Here is a 21,367-nt window from a genome sequence, read left to right as displayed (position 1 = left end):
TCAGAAATCTAAAGCAGCCTATTTAATTATTTACCCAACAAACTGAGTGACTCTTCCTCCATAGGATACCTGAACACATTCATAACCGGCTAATTCAGTGCAGAACCTGCCATCCAGCATAAAGAAAGAGGTTGGAAAAGAAGAACAGGAGAGCAGACCTATGTGTTTTTCCAGTGGGAGAGCACTGGGCACCCCAGCTGGCAGACTCTTGACTCTGCAGACAACCCATACATCAGAGGTGTACCTTCATCTTCTCTTTCCCAGGGACTTGTGGCCGCTCCCTTGAGGGTCTCCCATCACCTGTATGATCAGCAAGCCCATTTTCAAGTCAGGTTCATGCTACTGCTACCTTAGAAGCACCAAGACCTGTCTTGGATGTTAACTGTATTTCCCATTTTGCCTACTTTATACCTATGTCTCCTCACATCTGTTAATAACTCTCTGAAAGGTCTTTATTTGAATGTGTGTGACTGGCCATTTAAGATGTGGAGAACAAAAGAGCTTTAACTCCCATCAATGTTCTGGAATGATAAGAAGGAGTCTAAGGTCCAGCCATAGCTGAGGTACAGAGTCAGCAGCATCTCCTAGTCAGGTTGAGCACTGGGCAGAAGTCAGGATGTGTGGGCTTTAGACCTAGCTGTACCATCTTGGGTGGGTCATTGTCCCCAGCCCTGTGCTCTCCCCCCTTCTGACATGAACCTGGTTACCGTTAAGTCTCTTTCAATTTCATAATTCTAACTGAATCTTGTGCCTTAGAGGGCAACTGGGCGAGGTGACAGAATTGTGTGAGATTATATGTTGTAAGAAGCCCTCTTGGCCACAGAGTAGAGGTATACTTTAGGACAGGGGCCACCTGGTATTTACATAACACACTTTACAGTTTACAAAGCACTTTTATATGTGTAGCCATAGTCACATGACTCCAGCTTTTTGTTATTCTCATTTTGTAGATAAAAATCAAAGCTAAGGAAGGTTAAATGATAGAACTTAGCTAGATGCTAGAACTGTCCATGCTTGGCCTGGTATTGATGATAATCTGTGTGGTTTCAACAAGTTAGTGTCATGTTTTAGCAGCTGATTTTCCTAATTCCTGGGGACAGGAATGACATATTTACTTGCTTTGGTGCTTGTTTGACTTTCTAGAGTATTCACATAGGGGTCAGGGGTCAGGGGTCAGGGGTCAGGGGTCAGTGACAGATGGTTGGTTTTCCCTTGTCAAATTGCCACAACCTTTAATCACCTGAGAAAAGTGTCTTTAAAAAAAAGATTTTTAAGATCAATCACGTATATGTATGAGCCTCCATGAGTTTGTGTGCACTCCATATGTGCAGGAATCCAGAGATGCCAGAAGAGGGTATTATATCACTTGGAACTGGAACTACAGGTGGTTGTGGGAACCAAACCCAGGCCCTCTGGAAGACCAACGGGACTCATAGTTCTCTTGTAAGGCTTATGAAATAATTCGAGACATGTTCTGGAGACATGGTAATTGGTGAACCTAACAGGGAGGTTGTCTCTTCTTAGACACTATCATGAGATGTATGGCATCTTGTCTGAAAGGGTCTGTGTTGAGAAGACTCAAGCAGCCAGTCCCGTGGGAAAGACAAAGATGTTTAAGGACATTCTTCCTCTGTTCCTGCTAGGGCCTTGTGCTGAGCACCCATCACAAGCTCCAGTGTTAAACGTGTGAGTTGGTAGGACCTCAAGGGGGCGCTCTTGCTGGAAGGGTTGAGATCATTGTGGGGTAAAGGGTGGGACTGTGATGCTCCAAGGAGCATGTGGAATGCCTTCCCCTTCCTCTTCCTGGCCACTGGGGATAGGGGCTTGGGGGAAAGCATTGTTGTGTCTCATGCTCCCTGCCACCTACTTCAACTGTCTCACATGAGGGGCTGTGTCAGTGGCACAGGTTAAAGCCACAGTGGTAAGCATCTCTATTGCCAAAGTCTGCTCAAATTATAGGCAAATCTTACAAGAAATAGCTCAATTAGCTGAGCTCATAGGGACTGGCAACCCATCCATCATTGGTGAAAGGTAAATGTGAAATGGCTGAAGAAGGCAGAAGGAATAGTTTGGAAAAGGAAAAGGCTAGAAGGGTCAAGGGGATGGAAAAAGAGACTCAGAAGGGAGGAGAAACTAAAGCTCACCCAGACACAAGAACAGGATCGTCTTCATGGGGAACGAGACAGACTCTCACATCTGCGGCTAGAAGTAGATTGACTGAATAATGTCAAAGAACTGGGAGCTGAAAAGCAGGGTGACACATCACAGAAAGGGTCCTCTGTGGAAGAACAGAGCCCAGAGAGTGTGTTCAGTTTAGCATTCATGTCTCATGGAGTTCCTAAGCTGTGGGCCCCTCAGCTTGCCTGCCTCTTCTGCTGGCTTGAGATCCCAGGAAAAGAGGCAACCTCATTGTCATAGGAAAACTGAGCTGGCAGGGGCTGTGGTTTGGAGGTAGAGGGACAGGGAGGAAAAGTATTCACACTGGGGAAGGGCCTTGGCAGTAAGGTAGGCTGGGAGCCCCCGGTGGGGTGTAGTCTAAGAGAATCCTTACTGGGATAGCTGAATAGTAAGGAGAGAGTTGCAGCAAGGGCCAAGCTTCAGAGCTCCTCATGAAATAGAGTCATCAGGCTGTTAGACACCTCAACACTAGAGCAACACACCTACACATAAGCACACACTCATGCATACACTCTCTCTCTCTCTCTCTCTCTCTCTCTCTCTCTCTCTCTCTCACACACACACACACACACACACACACACACACAGACACACACACTCAAGCCCGTATGAAAACCTGCTCAGCTGAGTGTGGTGTCTCGGTAGGAACAAAGCTCTGGATGGAGGATGGAGGGAGGGCCAGCCAAACACCTCACCCTGACTTATTCTTGTCCACAAAAGAAAAGTAAGGCCAGAGGTGAGACCAGCAGGGCCTCTGCCTTTTCCCTCTACAGAGTAACCTTAGCAGCCTGCCTTCCTCAGGCCTGCTTTAAATGCCTCCCTCTTTGTGGGTATTGGCTCAGCATTCCTCATTTGCAATGCTAAGCTTTTTATCTGTCCTCTCCTCAAAGCTCTGTAGTTAACTTGAAAGACCCAGTGAAGACAGAAAGCTGGAAGCCTGCATTGGCCAAGGCCAGTGTCCAGGACAAATGGAAGGTCACAGGAATAAAAGGGAGGGGGAAGTTTCCAGAGAGTTCAAGAAATCCCTAACAGATTTGAGAGACCAAACTTTGCAAGTGAAGTTTGCTTTGCTTTGGGCTGGGGATGCTTCTCTCATTCTCTCCATACCTTGATTTTAGCCTTCAAACCACCATAAGCCAGGCCCATCTGAGAAAAGATTCTCTCCCTCCCCCCCCCCTTTAAAAGATTCATTGATTTTTATTTTGTGTGTATAGATGTTTTGCCCACATGTGTGTCTGTGCTGCACAAGTGTGCAGTGCCTGAGGAAACCAGAAGAGGGCATCAGATTCCCTGGGACTGGAGTTATAGATGGTTGCCAACTACCCCGTGGGTGCTGGGGACTGAACTGGGATTCTCTCCACGAACAACAAGTGCTCTTAACTACTGAGTCATTTGTCCAGTCCCAAGAGTCTTTTTTTAATTTTTAATTATTAAATTTATGTGCATATGCATGAGTATAAATGGCTTTATGTATATCAAGTGTGTACAGGCACCCACAAGAGCCAGAAGAGGGCATCAGTTTCCCTGGAACTAAAGTTGTAGGTGGTTGTGAGCTACCACAAACTCCTGGCCACCAAACTCGGGTCTTCTGCAAGAGCAGTAAGCCCTTCTAACCACTGAGACTTCTCTCCAGCCCATAGAAAAGAGTCTTAGTGGGAGAATCTTCTGGATCTGGTTGGCCTATGGGTGACTGTCTTGATTGTTGATTGATGTAGGAAGGCCCAGCCCATTTCCACTTTACCGATGTCTAGGCTGCGGATCCTGAATTATGAGACAGGAGAAAGCTGGGTGAGAACAAGTGGGTAGCTTGCTTACTCTACTTCTGACTACAGATGTGATGTGACTTCTTGCTTAAGTTTCCGCCCTACTTCCCGGAATGATGGGCTCTAACCCGGAACTGTAACCCAGACAAACCTTTTCCTCCCCTACATTGCTTTTTGTGCAGATGTTTTATCATACAACAGATAGGAAACTAAATCGGTGTCCATTCGCCGTGTTTTCAGGCTCCTTTGTCATAGATATGAGCACAGACCTGGTGTAAAGCTCTGGGGGAAGCAGAGTGCAGCCCAGGGACAGATAGGACACTGCAGAGAAGCGACCTAGGGCTTGTGCTCAGGTCTCTGTGGGGCTGCTAAAACTCACCAATAAGAAAAAAAAAATATCAATCCCGTGCAATGGAGTCTGAATGAAAGACAAGACTTTGCCCCTGAAAGACTGTAATCTAACTGAGAAGGCAGCGTCTAATGAACCATGTAAAGTTAACGCTATCACAAGTAAATTAACAGCAAGGAATACCACAAGGTGATCACTGTTCAGCCAAAGGCCAAGGAAGTGAAATGGAATGTTGAATCTTTAAGATTGGATAACATCTCAGGATAGAAACAGATACTATAAGCCTGAGGCTGAGGTGAGGATAATTTAGGTCAAGTGTTAGACACTGGAAGCCCAAATTCTATTCCAAAGGCAAGGCATAGAAGATATAGGCAAATTATGGCTAGAAAGATGGTGTCCCCTCCTCTTACATATATAGTGACTTTTAAAAACTCTATTTAGCTTGTGTGTCTTATAAGTTGGTTGTTGGGATTGGGCTCAGTTGTGCATTTTGTTGGTCCTAGCATAGAGGTCTTAGCCAGGTCATTGGTCATATATCTACTGTGAGCTGGTGGGATGCTGGAGCTGGCCCTGGCTGGATGGGATGCTGGAGCTGGCCCTGGCTGGTTGGGATGCTAGAGCTGGCCCTAGCTGGTTGGGATGCTGGAGCTGGCCCAGGCTAGATTGCCTGATTGTGTCATTATTTCTAGTAGTCTAGCTGAAGTTTGTTTCTACAGAGAAATGCTTCAGAGCCTGACAGCTCAAGGTTTAGATGTCGTATCCTGTAACTTCTGCAGTGTTCTCTTGGCCAAACAAGTGACAGAGCCAGCTCAGCTTAAAGAAGCAAGGAAATGATCATTGACTCTTGAGAGCATCGCTAAGTAGTCTAGGCTGACCTTGAACCCATAATCCTCCTGCCTCAGCCTTCAGAGTCCTGGTAGTAAAGGTGTTCACCACAGAACTCAATTTGTAATGCAGCTGTTTTTAACAGTTTCCAGCTGGGCAGCGGTGACGCATGCCTTTAATCCCAGTACTCAGGATGCAGGGGCAAACAGATTTCTGAGTTCGAGGCCAGCCTGGTCTACAAAGTGAGTTCCAGGACAGCCAAGGCTACACAGAGAAACCCTGTCTCGAAAAAAAAAAAAAAACAAAAAAAACAAAAACAAAAACCAAAAACAAACAAACAAAAAAACCAGATTCCATTGGTGGGTTGTTGGATTGGAGGCCAGAGGATGCCTTCATAGAAGGGATGTAGGAAGTATCTATTGAACCAGAGAACTTGGCCACCTGTGGTCTGTGCCATTTGCAGAAAAGATTCTTTGCTGTTTAGCAGGATGAGAACAGGAGTGTAGTGGGCATGTGTGATGGTGACAGGGACGGTGAGTAAAGGTGGTGTGTGGTTGTTATCCTAGGATGATAGCTGGTGATCGTCTCTTTAACCATTTCTACTTGGCAGAATCATAGATTGGCCACCCTATGCTTATCTGAGGATGCTGCATGGGGCAGAGGCAGAGCTTAAGCTGGAAGGGACCAGATGAGGGCCAGCAAAATACTTATACTCAGCTACATAAGAAAAGCAAGGCCTAGGGTGAGACCCTGTGAATTGGCAAACACCCCTGAAGAGACAGGCCTGGGATTTCACAGGTTGGTAGGAACCTCAGGCCCAGAGCAGGGATTGGTTTCCCACAAACATACGCCACACAAACAGACACACATAGGCCCCTTCCTATGCTCTCTGATGTTGCAGGATCACTGTGTATGTTATAGAGAAGCCGAAAAAAAGACACAGGATGTTTAAATACAGTGTGGGGAAGGAATGATTACAATCTTGAAGCAAAACATGCGTACACATTAGTAGATTAATCCTAAGTCCCAGAATGATAGCCACAGTAGTGGGGCATTGCTCTTTCTTCCTCAGAGGGGGTCACAGAATTTTATTTCTTTCTTTCTTTTTTCTCCCTCCCTCCCTCCCTCCCTCCCTCCCTCCGTTCTTTCTTTCTTTCTTTCTTTCTTTCTTTCTTTCTTTCTTTCTTTCTTTCTTTCTTTTTTGAGACAGGGGTTTCTCTGTGTAGCTCTGGCTGGCCTGGAACTCACTCTGTAGTCCAGGCTGGCCTTGAACTCAGAAATCTGCCTGCTTCTGCCTCCCAAGTGCTGGGATTAAAGGCGTGCGCCACCACTGCCCAGCAGAATTTTCTTAATATGAAATTTACTGTTGTCCTTTTTAAAGTAAGCCCATCAAGCAGTTCTGACATCCACGTTTGGGTGAACTTACCTTCTGACCCTCACGTTTGTCACCTTTCCGTCTGTCTACTGCTCGGTTCCTACCCCACCTCCTCCAGGAAACCACTGCCTGCATAAGCCACCAGGACAACTACATCATATCTAGTTTGTTCTTTTTCCTTCCTTCTGTTCTCTTGTTCTGTGTTTGACATGTGTGTATATGTGTTCGTGTGTGTCTGTATGATACTAGTGTGACATGGTGTGCAAATCGAGGCCAAAGGAAAACCTCTCTTGTCTGTTCTTGCTCCCACCCTGTTCCAGACAGGGTTGCTGGGTGCCATGTGATAGAACTCAAGCCCACTGATCACCCTTAGGTACCTCATACTGCTCACCTGAGCCCAACATAGATAGTGGGTGGCTGTTGTTTTCCTACCAAGACCTGGGATCTTAGCAGAGCCATTAGCCTGGCAGTTCAGACTTTAGCATATGAACCCGGGCTGGGGTAGGCACAAACACTCAGACAGTAACAAGTGGTGTTCCTAACTTACCATCGATCTGCTGTTTAGGTTCATCCTGAGTGAATAGGGCCAAGAATATTCCTAACTGGGAGGCAAAGACATTGAATGTCTTACCTGGAGATCAGAAATTAGCTAACTGATCTGGTGGGCCTGCCCCTACTTGCTCATCCTTAGTCCCATCTGGGGGAGGCAAAAAGGCATGGAACCAATGCTGGACTGTCATGTACAGAAACACTGCTTGTTTCCTCTTTTCTTGCCTTACATTGAGCAGCCTCAGTCTGTCCTCCCGACAGTGCTTGCTGCTTGTATCTTCCTGGGTCTGCAGTGGTCAGTGTATCAGCTCCTACAAGTACAGATCACCCTTTCTGTGTGTTTTCCACATCTCTCAATAGGAAGCTGGGTCCATGGAGCCATGCCCTACCTCCCTGCCCTTGCTGGCTGCTGGCCCAGCTGATCCTCTTACCTGGGGGCTGCTTACTGCTGATTCTGTCCACCCATTGCTTCAGTCTGTGGGCAGCTCTTTCTCATTCCCCACCCTCAGAGCCCAAGCTGTTCTGCTGCAGAGCATCCTCCTCCTGGGTGCCAGAGAGGGCCAGGGGTGGGGAACACATATGAGAAAAAGAATACCGTGGCTAGCAGTAGCCATGGAGATCGTTTACATTCTTCAGGCTGGGGAGCTTGCCAGCCGCTCTGATAGCCAAATCCCGAAGACTCCAGCGCAGCAGATCTTGGATGGAGGCCCAGAGCAGGTCTAGGTGCCTGCGAGAGCCAAGTTTAGGAGCTTATGATAAATTAGCCTTTTCATTTCATGGATGAGAAAATATCAGGTCTGCAGAGGCTGGGTGACCTCCCCCCAGGTCACCAGGTAGCATCAATGAGACTAAAAGTGGAGCCCAGGGTTCTACAGTCCAGCACAGAGCTGTTACTCGTCTTGTAAAATGTGACTGTCAATTTGCCTGCCACGGGCCGAAACTATGTATATAAAGATATATGTAAAGAACTGTGCCTGGGACCTGGCGAGAAGCATGAAGCAGGAGCTAGGAATCCTAATTGGCTGAGCTATCTCCCTACTATGACAGTGACCAAGGAAGCCATAGCAAGCAGCACTTGGGTGGCTGTTCTACTGCTACACAATGAATATCCTGTGACATGGGGCTTAGAAAACATCAGGGGGCTGGGGGAGGGGGGTGCTGCAGGGATCGGAAGCCCTTGGCGCCTGGAGTTCCATGAGCTGAGATTTCTCACCACTGAACTCAACTCCACCTGGGAAGGCAACCCATAGTTTACCTCCCCCTGCAAAGGTTCCTGAAGGAAGAGATCGTGAGTCACCTTTACTGTACACTCCATTTTAGGGCATGTCCCACCGTTTTCTGCTTTCTGTTTTATATCATTGTAATTGAACCAATCTGCAGGCAGGGCAGGCCAATTTTTACAGGGAAAAGGAGACACCCACAAAGAGCCAGAATTATCCCTGTTTACAGCTCATAAGAAACAATTTTAAAATGAGATCTGCCTTTGGGATAGCCAGGCAGCCATCTAGTCACTGATGGCTCCTCTGTGGCCTGTAGGCTGTGTGCAGTATGTCTGCTCTCCCAGCTATGCCTGCCCTCTCTAGTCAAAGGTCACTGTCCCATTCCTGGAACCCTGTGGTTGTCTCCCTAAGCAGTCCAGGCCATCCAAACATTGCTTGACCTACATTTTCCTGAAACAACTAAACTACTATTATCCTTCACTCCCAGACTACCATCATTTCATCACCATGGTGTTCTCTATCTATCTATCTATCTATCTATCTATCTATCTATCTATCTATCTATTGATCTATCCATCCATTCATCTACCTATCTATCTTCTATCTATCTGTTTCTATGTCTCTGTCTATGTCTGTGATATATCTCTCTCTCCCACCTTCTCGTGCTCTGTCTTTCTCAATCTCTCTATGTATGTGTCTCTCCCTGTCTCTCTCCCAGCTGTGGTGTCTCCCCTCTCTCTGTTTCTCTATCTGTCTCTCTTTCTCTCTCTCTTCTCTGTGGTGTCTTATCCCTCTCCCCTTCCCCTCCCCCTCCCCCCCATGTCCCCAAGATTGGGGCATAGGGCCTCCACCACTGAGCTACAGCCTGAGCCCTTCACCCAGTTTCTTAAATCCAGGTGCAACATCCTTAATATAAAATATGGAATTGAGCTATTACTCACAGCCTGCTGTAACTTAAGCCTTTCTCTTTCTCCCTGGTGTTACAATAAGTACAGAATACTGGCAGCTCCTTCCTCGTTGCAGCAAACACTGTTGTCACCACCACCATTATGCTATTTTCACAGATTCGTATATTTTTCATGAAATATTTGTTCTACACTGAAAACTAAGGCAAAAAAAAATGTCCTGCCTTTTGTGTCTCCCAGGAACCTTATTGCCTACATGTGCATTTTTCATGCATCAAAGAGTCAGCTATCTAACATCAGACACACCAGCCTCTACCCTAGCAAGTCTAGCCCTTCTCCTGTCCTGCACTTCTGGTGTCTGCAGTGCTCACTGAAGGGATGTCCACAAGTAGTGTTGCTTGATAATTTGTCTCCATGATGCAAGCCATCCAGCATCCTACAGACCGGGAGCCCATGGGGCGGAGGTAGCACCCTGCTCGATTTCATTTCTTAATTGATATTTGTGAATATTTATGGAATGTGATAAGGTAATTGTGAACACACCTATAAGGCATAATGATCAGCTAGGTAGAATTTGCATCCCCCCACCCCAATGCTTTTACTTGGGTGAGTCAGGCAGGACCCCCCGGTCTCTGCTCTTAGTGACTGTACTACATGGCTATAGACCACAGTCTCTGTGCGGCTCTGAAAAAGGCCAGAATTAGTTGCTTCTGTATATTATATGTTGGTGCCTATTTACAGGACACATTTCCTGCCTCTCATCCCCAGTCTCTAGTGATTATTTCAGTCTTTCCTATAAGATTGACCCTCCTGGTCTTCATGTGTGAGTGAGGACATACCATACTTAAAATTGTAGTCCATGCCTCTGGAGTGAAGGGTCTTATTTAATTCACATGGTGGGGGTGGAGAAGGGCTGTCTAAGAAGGAGGCCATCTTTCACTGTGCCTGCAGTTATGCACCAAGAGCTGAGTACAACAGCCTGGGAGAGCAAGGCACACTGTCTGCTGTGAGGAGCTTACAGCATGAGAGGAAGGGCAGGACTAGCATGTTAACCTTGGTGACTCTCACTGTTTTTCAGCCTCCATCTTGGAGAAATGTGCCTGTTCCCAGCTCTGTACAAAAGCATTGTGGGGACAAAGGATGCAGTGATGTAGCTCCAACCCTCAGAGTACCCAGTTCCTAGAGTGAGCCAGGAGCTACACTCAGAAAACTTGTCATGCAGGCTGTGGAACCAGATAGTAATATACTAAATGAGCAGACAGACAGACAGACAGACAGACAGGAACTGGCTAAAGGCTGGGATGAGCACGGGAGAAGGAGGTCACTAGGCCTGGACAAGGTACAACAATCCTCTCCTAGAGGGGTGGATACAGTTGGCTCCTAGCACAGTGAGAACCTCACAAGCCAGCCCTATGCCCTTCGTAGGAGCAGGAAGGGAGGAAGGAAGCCCTTTAATGGGTGGTGTGGTGCTGAAAGTTGAGAAAGGACAGCGGGTGGGGAGGGAAGAGAAGTGGAGCCTGATGAGCCAGGACTCGGGATCTCTGTTAAGATGTGTATCACCCACTGTGAGGTTATGGGCCATTACTCTCTCAAAAAGGCCTTCATCCTTTGAAGGTAAGAAGAATACTCAGACAAGACAGGGGAGCCCAAGGTCTGTGTTCCCACCTTTTTCATCCCTGGATGTCCGATGATGAGGTAGTAGAGAGCCATTGCAGCCCACCCTGGCTGCTTCTACGACTGTGGTGTGGATTTCTGTCTCCTGCAGTGTGTCCTTCACAGCCAGTCACATGCTGCAATGAGGGCTGAGCTTGGAATCCTGCAGGCTGCCCTCTGAAGGCAGTCTGGGCCAGTTACTGGAGACCTAGTCAGTCCATGATCTGAGATGTTCTCTTCATGCAATGCTTTTGTATTCTTCTTGCTTTCCGCTGGTGTGTGAGAATGTGCTGTGGACTGTGTAGGATAGAGTTGGAAAATGCAGGTCCAGAACCGATCCAATGAGATGAGGGTCTCAGTAAAGGATTCCAAAACTAGAGCAGCATCAGAATTAACTCACTTCTTAGGAACTTTTATTAGACTCCAGGTCTTCCTCTGCGTTTCTGTCACTCAGCACACCACACCTGCCTTCCCCCTGTACCCACGATGGTCTTAATTGTGTCCCAACCTTTCATACAAACATGGGTGTGGCCAGCCCCAGAGCCTTTCTTTTTAAGGCATCAGTCATAAAACTTCCCTTCCCACCACATTTGTTAGGTTGAGTCAAATACCACAGTGGATAATGACAAGGGATTCCCTGTGAGATGAAACCAGCACTTGGGCTGTAGCTAGCTGTAACCCTCACAAGGTGATGGGTTTGACCAGTTGTGGGACTCTGTGGGCTCTGCAATAACCAGTGGTGAGTTCTGCAGTCCTATGTCCAAATGCCATCCTTGAATCGTGAGTTCCAACTGGCTAGGGGGCTGTGAGTGTCACAGGCTTGCTTATGTGGCTAAATGCCACAGAGAAGCCAGTCATTTCATGTATCACCAGCAGAACCCCAGAAAACATTCTCATTCTGACAAACAAGCTTGAGCCCTAAGGTCGCAAAGGAGGCAAGTGGTGGTACTGAGCTAGATCTCAAGGTGAGAAGGATGCTGTGGAGGAAGGAGAGGGATAGACCTCAGGGTGAGAAGGATGCTGTGGAGGAAAGAGATGGATAGAGGAGTGGAAGGGGGTCACAGCTTGCCTGTTTGGTTTGATTGTCCTGAGCTTCTAGTTTGGCTGGACCAATGAGTGGTCATCAAGGATGAAGCTCGACTGTGGTAAATCCTGGAGCCACGCTCTGAAAGGGTGGAAGGGTGGTCGTGGTGGCCATGGCAGTGATCCCACGGGGTTGTGTGGCAGTGGTGGTATGATGGAGGTGAAGATGGAGATAATGCATTCTGATAGTAATGTCATGACAGTGGGGATGTGATGGTAAAGTAGAAGAAGAGAAGGATAAGAGCATTTGCCCTTCTTTTTGCCACATGGGCCATAAGAGTCCACAAATAGATGAGAAAGTACTTACTGTGGTCGTTCAAGTTCTGCCCAGTGAGTTCTCACTCTGGTAATGATCATGTAGATATCAAACCTCCTAAAAACATGAGACCTCCACTCTGAAGACCTCCCTCAGCCCCCTCATTCATACCAAGGGGTAGTAGGTTTCCAGACATATAGCAAAATGCAGAGCTATTGGTTGGGACTGTGTGAAACAAGAATGGAAACTATTCCTGTGGATCAGAGAGAGAGATGCTCATGAGGGTTCAGACTCCAAGGAACTTAGCAAACAGATCATGGGGGGATTTTGATTTTGATAATAGAAAGCAGATACGGGCCCACATGCCTCTTGTTTTTGTGGCAATACTGGGAGTATGCCACCACTTAGAGGGAGAGGACAGCTGATGTTATGTGACCAAAGAGAAGAGATGAGGTAGCATACAGGTTGCTGACTGCTGCCTTCAGCAGAGGCCCTAAAGACAAAGGAAGGGCCAGGACCCCAGGGAGGACACTCAGCCATTAGAACAGAGATGGTAGGTCCCCTCAACAAAGGTATGTTTTCTATGTGCTAACTACCATGCGTGCAGGGATATAAAAGAGCAATCACCACTCAACATGACAGCTCTGGTTTCTCATTCTCAAGGTGACGTAAGTGCACACCTAATTATTCCCATTCCACTAGCAAAGAAGTGGGACCTTAAATGATTTCAGTAGCATAATTATGGTTTGGTCCCTGCGCCAACTTTCCTCTAACCCTTTGCCTTTTGTGTAAAGACCCCCTCTGAGCCATGGGTGATAAAGACACTTGCTTCTGCCCTGTAGACACTGTGTCCCTGCAGGAGAGAAGAACACAGATGCCACATGCACGATAAAGCTCACTGTGATGGCACTGTGTGCAAAGCATGCTGCGGGCCCGGGAGGGATTTCTTCTACCTGTTGAAGCAAAAGATGCAGGTGGGGGCACTGAGCTAGACCCCAGGATGAAAAAGAAGCTACGGATGAAGGAGGAGGGTGGAAGGATGGGAAAGGGAGATTTCACAACTAGCCCATCTGCTTTGGCTGTTCTGAGCTTCGGGTTTGGCCACAGCAATAAGTGGAGGTGAAGGATGTAGCCAGGTTGGGATGAATCCTGGAGTCACACTCTGAAAGCTGAGATCACTTGGAGGATACAGGGGTGGGGGTGGGAGCTACTGAAGACTTCTGAGCAGTGAAATTGCCTAGATATCCATAAACCAGGCAATAAGCTGCTATACTATTTAAATAGTCAGTGACTAGGTCCACAATAGGGTAGCAGTGGTGTGGGCAGAGAATGGGCCTATTACCCTAGATCAGTGTTGGTCACCTCAAATAAAGGGAGGTAGATAGTTGAAAGCTAAAGGCTTTGGCTGCCTATTCCCCCAAATCAGGAAATTACACACCAGCTCATAGTCACCAAACCAATGCCTAGTAACCCTGGGTAATCCAGCCCTGATTGGCAATATTTGCTGTCTATTGTCTATCACCAATATATGTTGCCTTGAAAACATCATCTCTTTTTCAGCTCTAAGAGGAAAGGATTCCAGCAGATTCCTATGCGATCAGTGGCCCTGGGTGGGGAGGTTCAGTGTGGGACAGGAGACTGCCCTAGGTGATTTTCATTCTTCCTTTTGTCTCCAAGACAGAGGCAGCAATGTGCAGAGGCTGATGATTCAAATGCTAGGCACCAAGTGGGAATGGAAAGAGGAACAAACCTCCTGATGGGGATTTTACACTCAGAGAACCTGTGCTCAGTGAGAACACAGGCTCAAGGCAGGGTGGGGGCTGGGAGTGATCTGAGCCCCTGCGCTTCCTGGTTATTCCTGGGCACTGAAGCAAGAGGAGCCCTTAGGGAAGGAGATCTACAGGAGGGAGTCGGGCAAATCACTTCAACTTTGCATAACAGCAAGTACAGAGGAATAGACTGTGGGGTGTGGGGGTGTGTATAACTACTATAGAGCCAGTGCAACTCGCTTACTGTTCAGCGCATCCAGCTGCACTTGCTGCTTGCCCAAAATAAGTAGTATTTTTTTTTTGAGGCTACTCTTGAACATTGTTTGGTTGGTTGGTTTGGCTTGGGTTTTGTTTTTCCTTATTCCTTTGTCCTTTACAATAATGTCTGCGACTGTTAGAAATACCACACACTTTATAAAGGAATCTTCAGTAGGAGACTTGCCCTCAGGTCCCCCCACTTTTATTCTTTGACGTGTGGACTCCCTACCCACATCCAGGCAGGCAATCTGCGGAATCCACCCCTGTCAAAGTGGAACTCACCCAGGTTTAATTCTTACCTTGGGGCTTCAGATGAGCGGCTGGGAAGCACTCGGCGCTCAGAAGAATGTTTCTTTTCCATTCTCACAGTGACAAAAAGAGACAGCACCAGCCTTGCTATTCCAACCGGCTGCAAGTGTCTGACTCAGTGGCATTAGCTTCACAGATACCAGGGACCAGGTCATCACGGCCTCAAGCTGAAACCCTGCATCCATTTAACATTGACCCCTCTTCCTTCCTTCTACCCCTGGTGCTTTGACCTGCTTTCTGTCTCTCTGAATTCCCTAGTGTAGATATTCTACACAACTAGGATCGCACAACATTTGCTCTCTTGTGCTTGGCTCCTTAGACTTTGAGTGATGCCTCGTTGTAGCATCTATAAGAGCCTCATCCTTTTTTACATAAATATTCCACCATGCACACTTTCCATAGTCTGGTGAGTCCTTGCTCTGGGGATAGAAGAAAAGCTGCATTTCAGGCACTAGTGGGGATCCCAACAGAGTCTCTGCTGCCCACTTTGCTATCCATGCTTAGGGGTGACTCTTATGGCTCTTTATCTATTAATGGACATAGTAACTCAGGGCTTCATTAAGTCAATGCATGGACAGTAACAGTTGCACTATAGCTCATTATCTGGACTAGATGCTCACCCAGATGGGTCCTTCTCTTCTGTCCAGAGAACAGTGGGCACGTGGGCCTTCATCCTTCTGGTTTCATATATTCCACAAGCCCATCACTGTCCTGAGAAAGCAGCCATGCGAACTGAGTCAGAGCGAACCTCAAGAAAAAAAATGTGACACAGAACAAATGCACGAGAGAAAACCGCATAGCGTGGCCCTAATGTTCCGCTTCTCCGTCTCTTGGCTGAAGAATAGACAGAAATCAGTCTGTGCCTAGAGGCCAAGTTGAATGCTGCTGATGCTACACGGCAATCTGGAATATGGCACACTGCATAATGTGGGGTCAGTGTGCTCATCGTCTGTGTACATTGTACTGAGATGAAATTGTGCAACGGAGCTCAGCACTTCTGCTTGGGGCAACGTCTTGGCGGCTCTGATAAATTCACTTACATAAATTTACATTGACACCCACAGGATCTCTGGGTGTGAGTGCTTAACTTTAGGTGGTGGTGTCTAGTTCCTCCCAGCTCTTTCAGTGTGCTGTATAAACACACACATGTGACTAGCCTGTCTGTTCTTCTATGGCTTTTCTCCATCCGAGAAGACCTACCCTGGCGTGGCTTCTGTTCATGCATGTGTTCCGTAACACACAAAGAGCAGCACTTTCCCTAATGGCAGATATCTCCCACTCCCTGGTATCCATCCTCACTCACTGCTGGATTTTGGAGACTAGAGGTGGGAATCCAAGCTATAAGAAAAGGCACAAAGCAGTGCTCCTCTTCTGGATTACATCCTAGGCAGATGCCAACATATTACGTTGATAAAAGCCTTCCAGACTGGCTGATGAAAGGGAGGCCCCTGTAGCATCCTCTACATGCTTTGTGTTAACATCCTATCAGACCAGCTCCTTGCACTCCGTTCCCCTGGGTCAGGCCCATTGTGAGCCAGGATTGAGCTAGCATAGCCCTGCCAACAAATAAGAGTCCTCCTGCCGCCAGCCTCCCCTACCTGTCTCTGTGCTTTCTACAGCCTAGGATGCTCAGGGCTCAGTGCAGCAATATGGATTTTCTTCTCATTTTACCTGTGATAAAACAGAGCCAGACAAGTTAAGTGACTTGGCTAAAGAGACAAGCCACTCAGTGCCAGAATCAAAATGATTGATTGATGATTACCATTAAAACATCACTGTATATCCCTTGGGGGCCTACTGTGTAGTTGAATAGTAGTTGACATACAAAAATAAAGGATAAATGGAAAGTGAAGAAGGCCGAACATATCCTTGTCAAGGTTTTAGAAAATGTCACACTCTTGGATGTGGCTGTTTCCAGTCAGTTCTTCAGAGCATTTAAGACTTGAGTACAATCATGGGCCTCCAGTTGTCAGTAGATGAGCTAGAACACAGCCCAAATGAGAATAAAAGAGGGGGACAATTGAAAGGAAAGGATGAGGGGATGTGGTATTGGGATGCAAGAGAACGTGAGAGGAAGGCAGTCATTATGCTGCCCTCAGACAGGGAAGACCCACTGCTGTTAGAGGAGCCCACAGAACACCCAGGAAGCCCAGAGAGCTGCTTTGGGTATTAGCATCTCCAGCAACCCTTCCCCTAGTCTCTGCTGCAGGCGTCCATACCTCCTCTACCCAGAAAAGTGTGGGCAGGTATATTAGTGTACTCAAGTTGGCTTTGTGACATTTCCCAAGTCTAGGATCCCAGAAAGGGACGGGTCACATGTCAGACTTATACCATGTCACCAGGGAGCTGTGTGCTGCTCAGAGTCCACATACCCCTCCCCACACACACACACAGCCCCCTGGTGTTGGAACTGAGGTCATGGAAGGGTTGTGAAGGACTGTGTCTATAACACAGGGCCCAGAGGTGTCCGATCGGGCACCTGCAAGAATGGCCTTTGGTGAACTTGATTTCTATTCATGCCCTTAGATGTTTCCTTGGCAGTTCAGTGTATGCTCTGAAAGGATCAATGAGCTGGCTGCAAAGTTTGATCAACACTCGATCTCATGGCCTAGGCCACAACTGGGTTCCAGGCTTGTTATTAAAAGGCAATTAGCTGTCCCTCTTCTGGATTCTTGTCCAAGGCCCCCTTTTACTGGCTCCCAGACACTCTGCATCTTGCTATCATTATATTGCAATGAACTCATAACGAACACCATCACCCGGCTAGATGAAGGTTGCTTCTCAGACAGACACTCGCTCAGTCCCAAGCCCTGTGCATCTCAGTGACTTGCTATTCTGAATCCATAGAGCTTAGGTTTTACACCTTCACTATCAATTACGGTTTTGTGACTTTTGTGAGAGGTGGGGGGGGGGGGGGGGAAGGGCAGAGTTAAAGCAAGAAAAACAACTAGCTTTATGTCTTCTTGCTTAATGGCTGGGGGTGGGGGTGGGCGTGTGAATGAAAACTTAGAGGCAATGAGAACATTTGTGAGCACATGAAAATGCATGGCGCCCAGTGGTGCCTACCCAACTCATACCTGTTCCCTTTGAGCTTTCTTCTTGTCACACCTCCAACTGAGTCAGATTCTGGGAAGGCTTCAGGGGTACGGATAGGAATGGAGTTGTGGAGGTTTGGGGGGAGTATGAATAGAAGCCAAGTTGTTATCTGGTGCAAAAATGCAAGCGCTAACCTATCCTGGGATAGTATGGAGACAGACTGGAGTGGCGACAGCTTCTTCTCCACCATCCTCAGGCTACATAGTAGCGTCTTCTGTAACCTGCTTTTCCCTTCAATGGGCAGAGCTCTGTGCTAAGCCGGTACTACTCATAGGAAGATGTGAATTTTCATATTACTTTGATCAACTCACTAGAACAAGGCAGTCACTTCCACAGGCCAATGCTCTGGGGCTAAAATAAGTAGCGAGTGACGGACCTGAGGTGCTGATTAAATCTGACATTGTCACCCCCTCCCCATTATCGCTGTCTGCTTGAGGGCTTCATCAGCATGCGAGTTGGTCGTTCTTCGACTCTGAGGTGTCTCAGACACCCCTAGAATTGTGTAGATCACATATTCCTAGTTACTACAGCCAGGTGCCCCACTATAGCAGGTCTGGGAGGCGCCTAGAATCTGCCATTTTTAACATTGAAACCTCAAATTGTTTTTGACAGGACTACTAATGGTGAGCCTGGTGCTCCCAAAATATCTAAGAATGGAAAGAACAGAAAGGGGCACCGGGCATCCATCCTGGTAGTTTCCTACTGGGCCCCCAAGCCCCAGGCTCAGATTACCCTGCACAGAAGGCCAAGTGGGAGGTGGCTGACCATCATGTATGTGTGTGGGCCCAGAGGTCTTCAGTGAACTTTCCTTGGCCTGTTAGAGGAGGGGGAAATTGGGTGTTAGGGTTTTGAGCTGAGTGTCTCCTGGAGGCTTTGAACTGGTCTAGGCTGGCTGCTTGATGACAGGAGATAGACTTTCTCCCAGGAAGAGGCAGTTCAGAGTGTGTGTATGTGTGCGTGCGTGCAGCCCCTGCAAGGATGAAGAGAGGAGCATGAAGGCACCTGAGCTGTCTCTACCAGGTGGTACCACCAAGACTTCTCTAGAGTGTGAGGAGGCTAATCCTAGGTAGGGGAGAAAAGGCAGGTCTGCCCCTTGAGGATAAAAAGCAAGCTTTCATATTTAGCACCTAGTACCTGCTCACCTCCTCCTAGGTTCCATTTTCCTGCTCACCTTGAGCAAGTCTTTGGACAGAAAGCTATGTTCCCACGAGAGAGATCTTGCTATTGACACCCTCATTTCCTTGGGGCAGTGGTTCTGCTTTTATTTTGAATATCAGCTAGTCCCCTCCTCAAACCCAGTCTGCTGCCCTTAGGGCCTGTTAACAGAATCACGGCCCATTATTGTTAGGGTTTGGCTCACCTACTTCTCAGCAACCTCCACGGCCCTGGTATTGTTCCCCTGGAGATCAAGACTATACGAGCTCTCATTTTAGAAGCCACAACAAAATGTTAGCTGGTTAAATGAGACTTTGGGGGTGGAAGGAAGAATGTGAATTTTCACATTACTTTGAATTACATTTTAACGAGGACATTTGAAAACAACAGCAACAGGTTCTTTATTCTTCATAGGCTGGAGCTCTGGTGTTAGAGTCCGCTGTAGATGTTGGGTTAGCTTCCAGGCTGCCTGTGCAGACCTCTTCCATCTGTCCTCACCATTGCTGGCTACAGCATTGCATTCTGGGGAGTGTAGCACTAGGCCACGTGATCACTGAGCAAACATCACAGTGGACTTTTACAAGCGATGACGTTACAGGCCGTGCGCTTTGTGGGAACCACACAGTCTGTGGCAGGCTGAATCCTTGTGCTGAGTGTGACGCCACCTGTGAACTCTGCTGCCTCTGAGCTTCCCAGACAAATGATTTATTTCTCTCTCTCTCTTTTCTATTTTTGTTTCCTAGGAACGAGTGGAGTATCTCTTCCTCATCATTTTTACCGTGGAAGCATTTTTAAAAGTAATTGCCTACGGACTTCTCTTCCACCCCAACGCATACCTCCGCAACGGTTGGAATTTACTGGATTTTATAATTGTGGTTGTAGGGTAAGTGCTGAAGTCTTTCCCCTTTCCTATGCCTCTTTCCCTCTCCATTCCTGCCTCTGATTCAAGCTAACTGAACTTGCCTCGCGGCACAATGAAAGAATCTTTAAAAAATCACCTTGAAGTCAGACTTCTCCCAAGAGAAAAGTTATTAATGAAGGGTAGCTACGTCTCACTGTCCCTCCCAAGTGTCAGTATATGTGTGCATGTGTGTGCATACTCACACAGAGACGCCTGTGTATATACACATGAACACACGAAGTGTGTGTGCATGTCTACACCTATGCATGAGTGCGTTCACACTCAGGCTGCCCAGCTAAGGGAAGGAACTGGAAGACTTTACATCTGGTCTTTCCAAACTGGAAAACGTTTTTCCTTTTTGAGGTATTTGTGTCGGGTTTTGTGAATGTTAGGCAAAGCTTGTTTTAGCTAAGAACCCTTACTCAAAGTCTTATCCCAAGGCACCCCATGAAGTGTGTAGTCTAGGGCATTCGACCCTGGCCCTCCTGTCAGAGCTGCCCCTGTATCTGAGGATTTCCATGGAGATACTTGGAAAGCCCATGGCTCCTGTGGCCTGGCCCTGCCTGGCTCTGAGCTTCTGCAAAGCCAGATCTCCAGCCTCACCTGGGCCCCATTACCGTGGCTGGTCCTTGATACGTGAGTCATTAAAGGAGCCAGTTGCCCAAGATTCAAAGTTGCCCATGTCCATAGCTAGTTTCTCTATTATGGCTGATAAAATACCCCCCTCTTGTTAAAAGCATCGAATTCTAGCCATGCCTCCTCTCTCCAGCTTACTTCCTCAAAGTCCAGGACTCCAACAGCTTTTTCCTCCTTTCACCTTCTATCAAGGTGAAAGTGCCACCTCCTTTGACATTGTCAGTGTGGCTGCTGGGAAGGTCGCTCACTTGGCTCACATTGGGCCTTGCTAGTGTTCCTCTGGGGCTGGGCTTCCTGTGCTCACTGGCTTCAGCCACTCATTGTAACCTGTTCCTTCCTGATTCACACCCTTCCCCCTGCTAGTGGATTTAGGGCCACTGCCCATCATTAAATCCACCTTAGCATGAACCCTTGGCTGATTCATTCTCATCTTTGTTTGACATGTTCACCTGGAGAAAACACCAACCCATCCATACCCCACCCAGCTACATGGGGATCTTGGTATCTTAGAGAAATACATAAAGCNGAGTGTAGTTGAGACTGCCGATGGATGTCAAACTGGCCTTCGGTTATACCCAGAATCCTCCCTCACGTCCCTATTCCTACTCCAGCCCCTCTTCCCTTTCTTGGGTGACTCTTCTGTAGCTTCACTACCCTCTTCAAATGTCGCATATACCTGTCCTTTCAGATTTCCAGCTGGTACCCCAGGTAAGGCCTTCCCCAAGGACAAACGCAATGTGGTATGTCTCCATATCACATCTATGACCTTATAAGGTGCCTCCCTAGGTCTCTGAGAGGAAAGCTGGCCCCTGGCAGGGCTCCACTAGAAGGTGTGCTAGCCTTTGTTCAGCTGAGCTTTGCCCCAGGTGACACCAGCATCCTCAGTGTGCAGCAGAACCACCCTCCTCCCCATTCTGCGCCACCAGCTTTGTCATTGACCCCCTTCTCACACAAAACCCCTGTGCCACACCCACTTTTGCCAAACGTGCCAAAGAGTTGCTACATGCTAACCTTTAGTCATAGGTGGTCACCGCACCTGAAACTGAGGGATGCTGTGCATGTAAGACATGAAACATGTTCCAGAGAT

The 21,367-nt window shown here is 47.6% G+C and overlaps 1 protein-coding gene across 4 annotated transcripts in view; it reads left to right on the top strand.

The window, feature by feature from the left end:
• Positions 1-21,367, top strand: part of LOC115031305 (voltage-dependent L-type calcium channel subunit alpha-1C) — a 486,264-nt gene that overhangs the window by 398,717 nt on the left and 66,180 nt on the right. For all 4 annotated transcript variants that reach the window (XM_029478472.1, XM_029478475.1, XM_029478473.1 and 1 more), the window contains exon 4: positions 19,487-19,626. In XM_029478472.1, the coding sequence (XP_029334332.1) occupies positions 19,487-19,626 (140 nt within the window). The remainder of the gene's footprint in view (positions 1-19,486; positions 19,627-21,367) is intronic.

The sequence above is a fragment of the Mus caroli genome, chromosome 6 (genome assembly GCF_900094665.2).
Source record: "Mus caroli chromosome 6, CAROLI_EIJ_v1.1, whole genome shotgun sequence".
NCBI classification, from domain to species: Eukaryota; Metazoa; Chordata; class Mammalia; order Rodentia; family Muridae; genus Mus; species Mus caroli.
The sequence above is the reverse complement of the archived record's forward strand: the minus strand, read 5'-3'. Positions and strand labels throughout refer to the sequence as shown.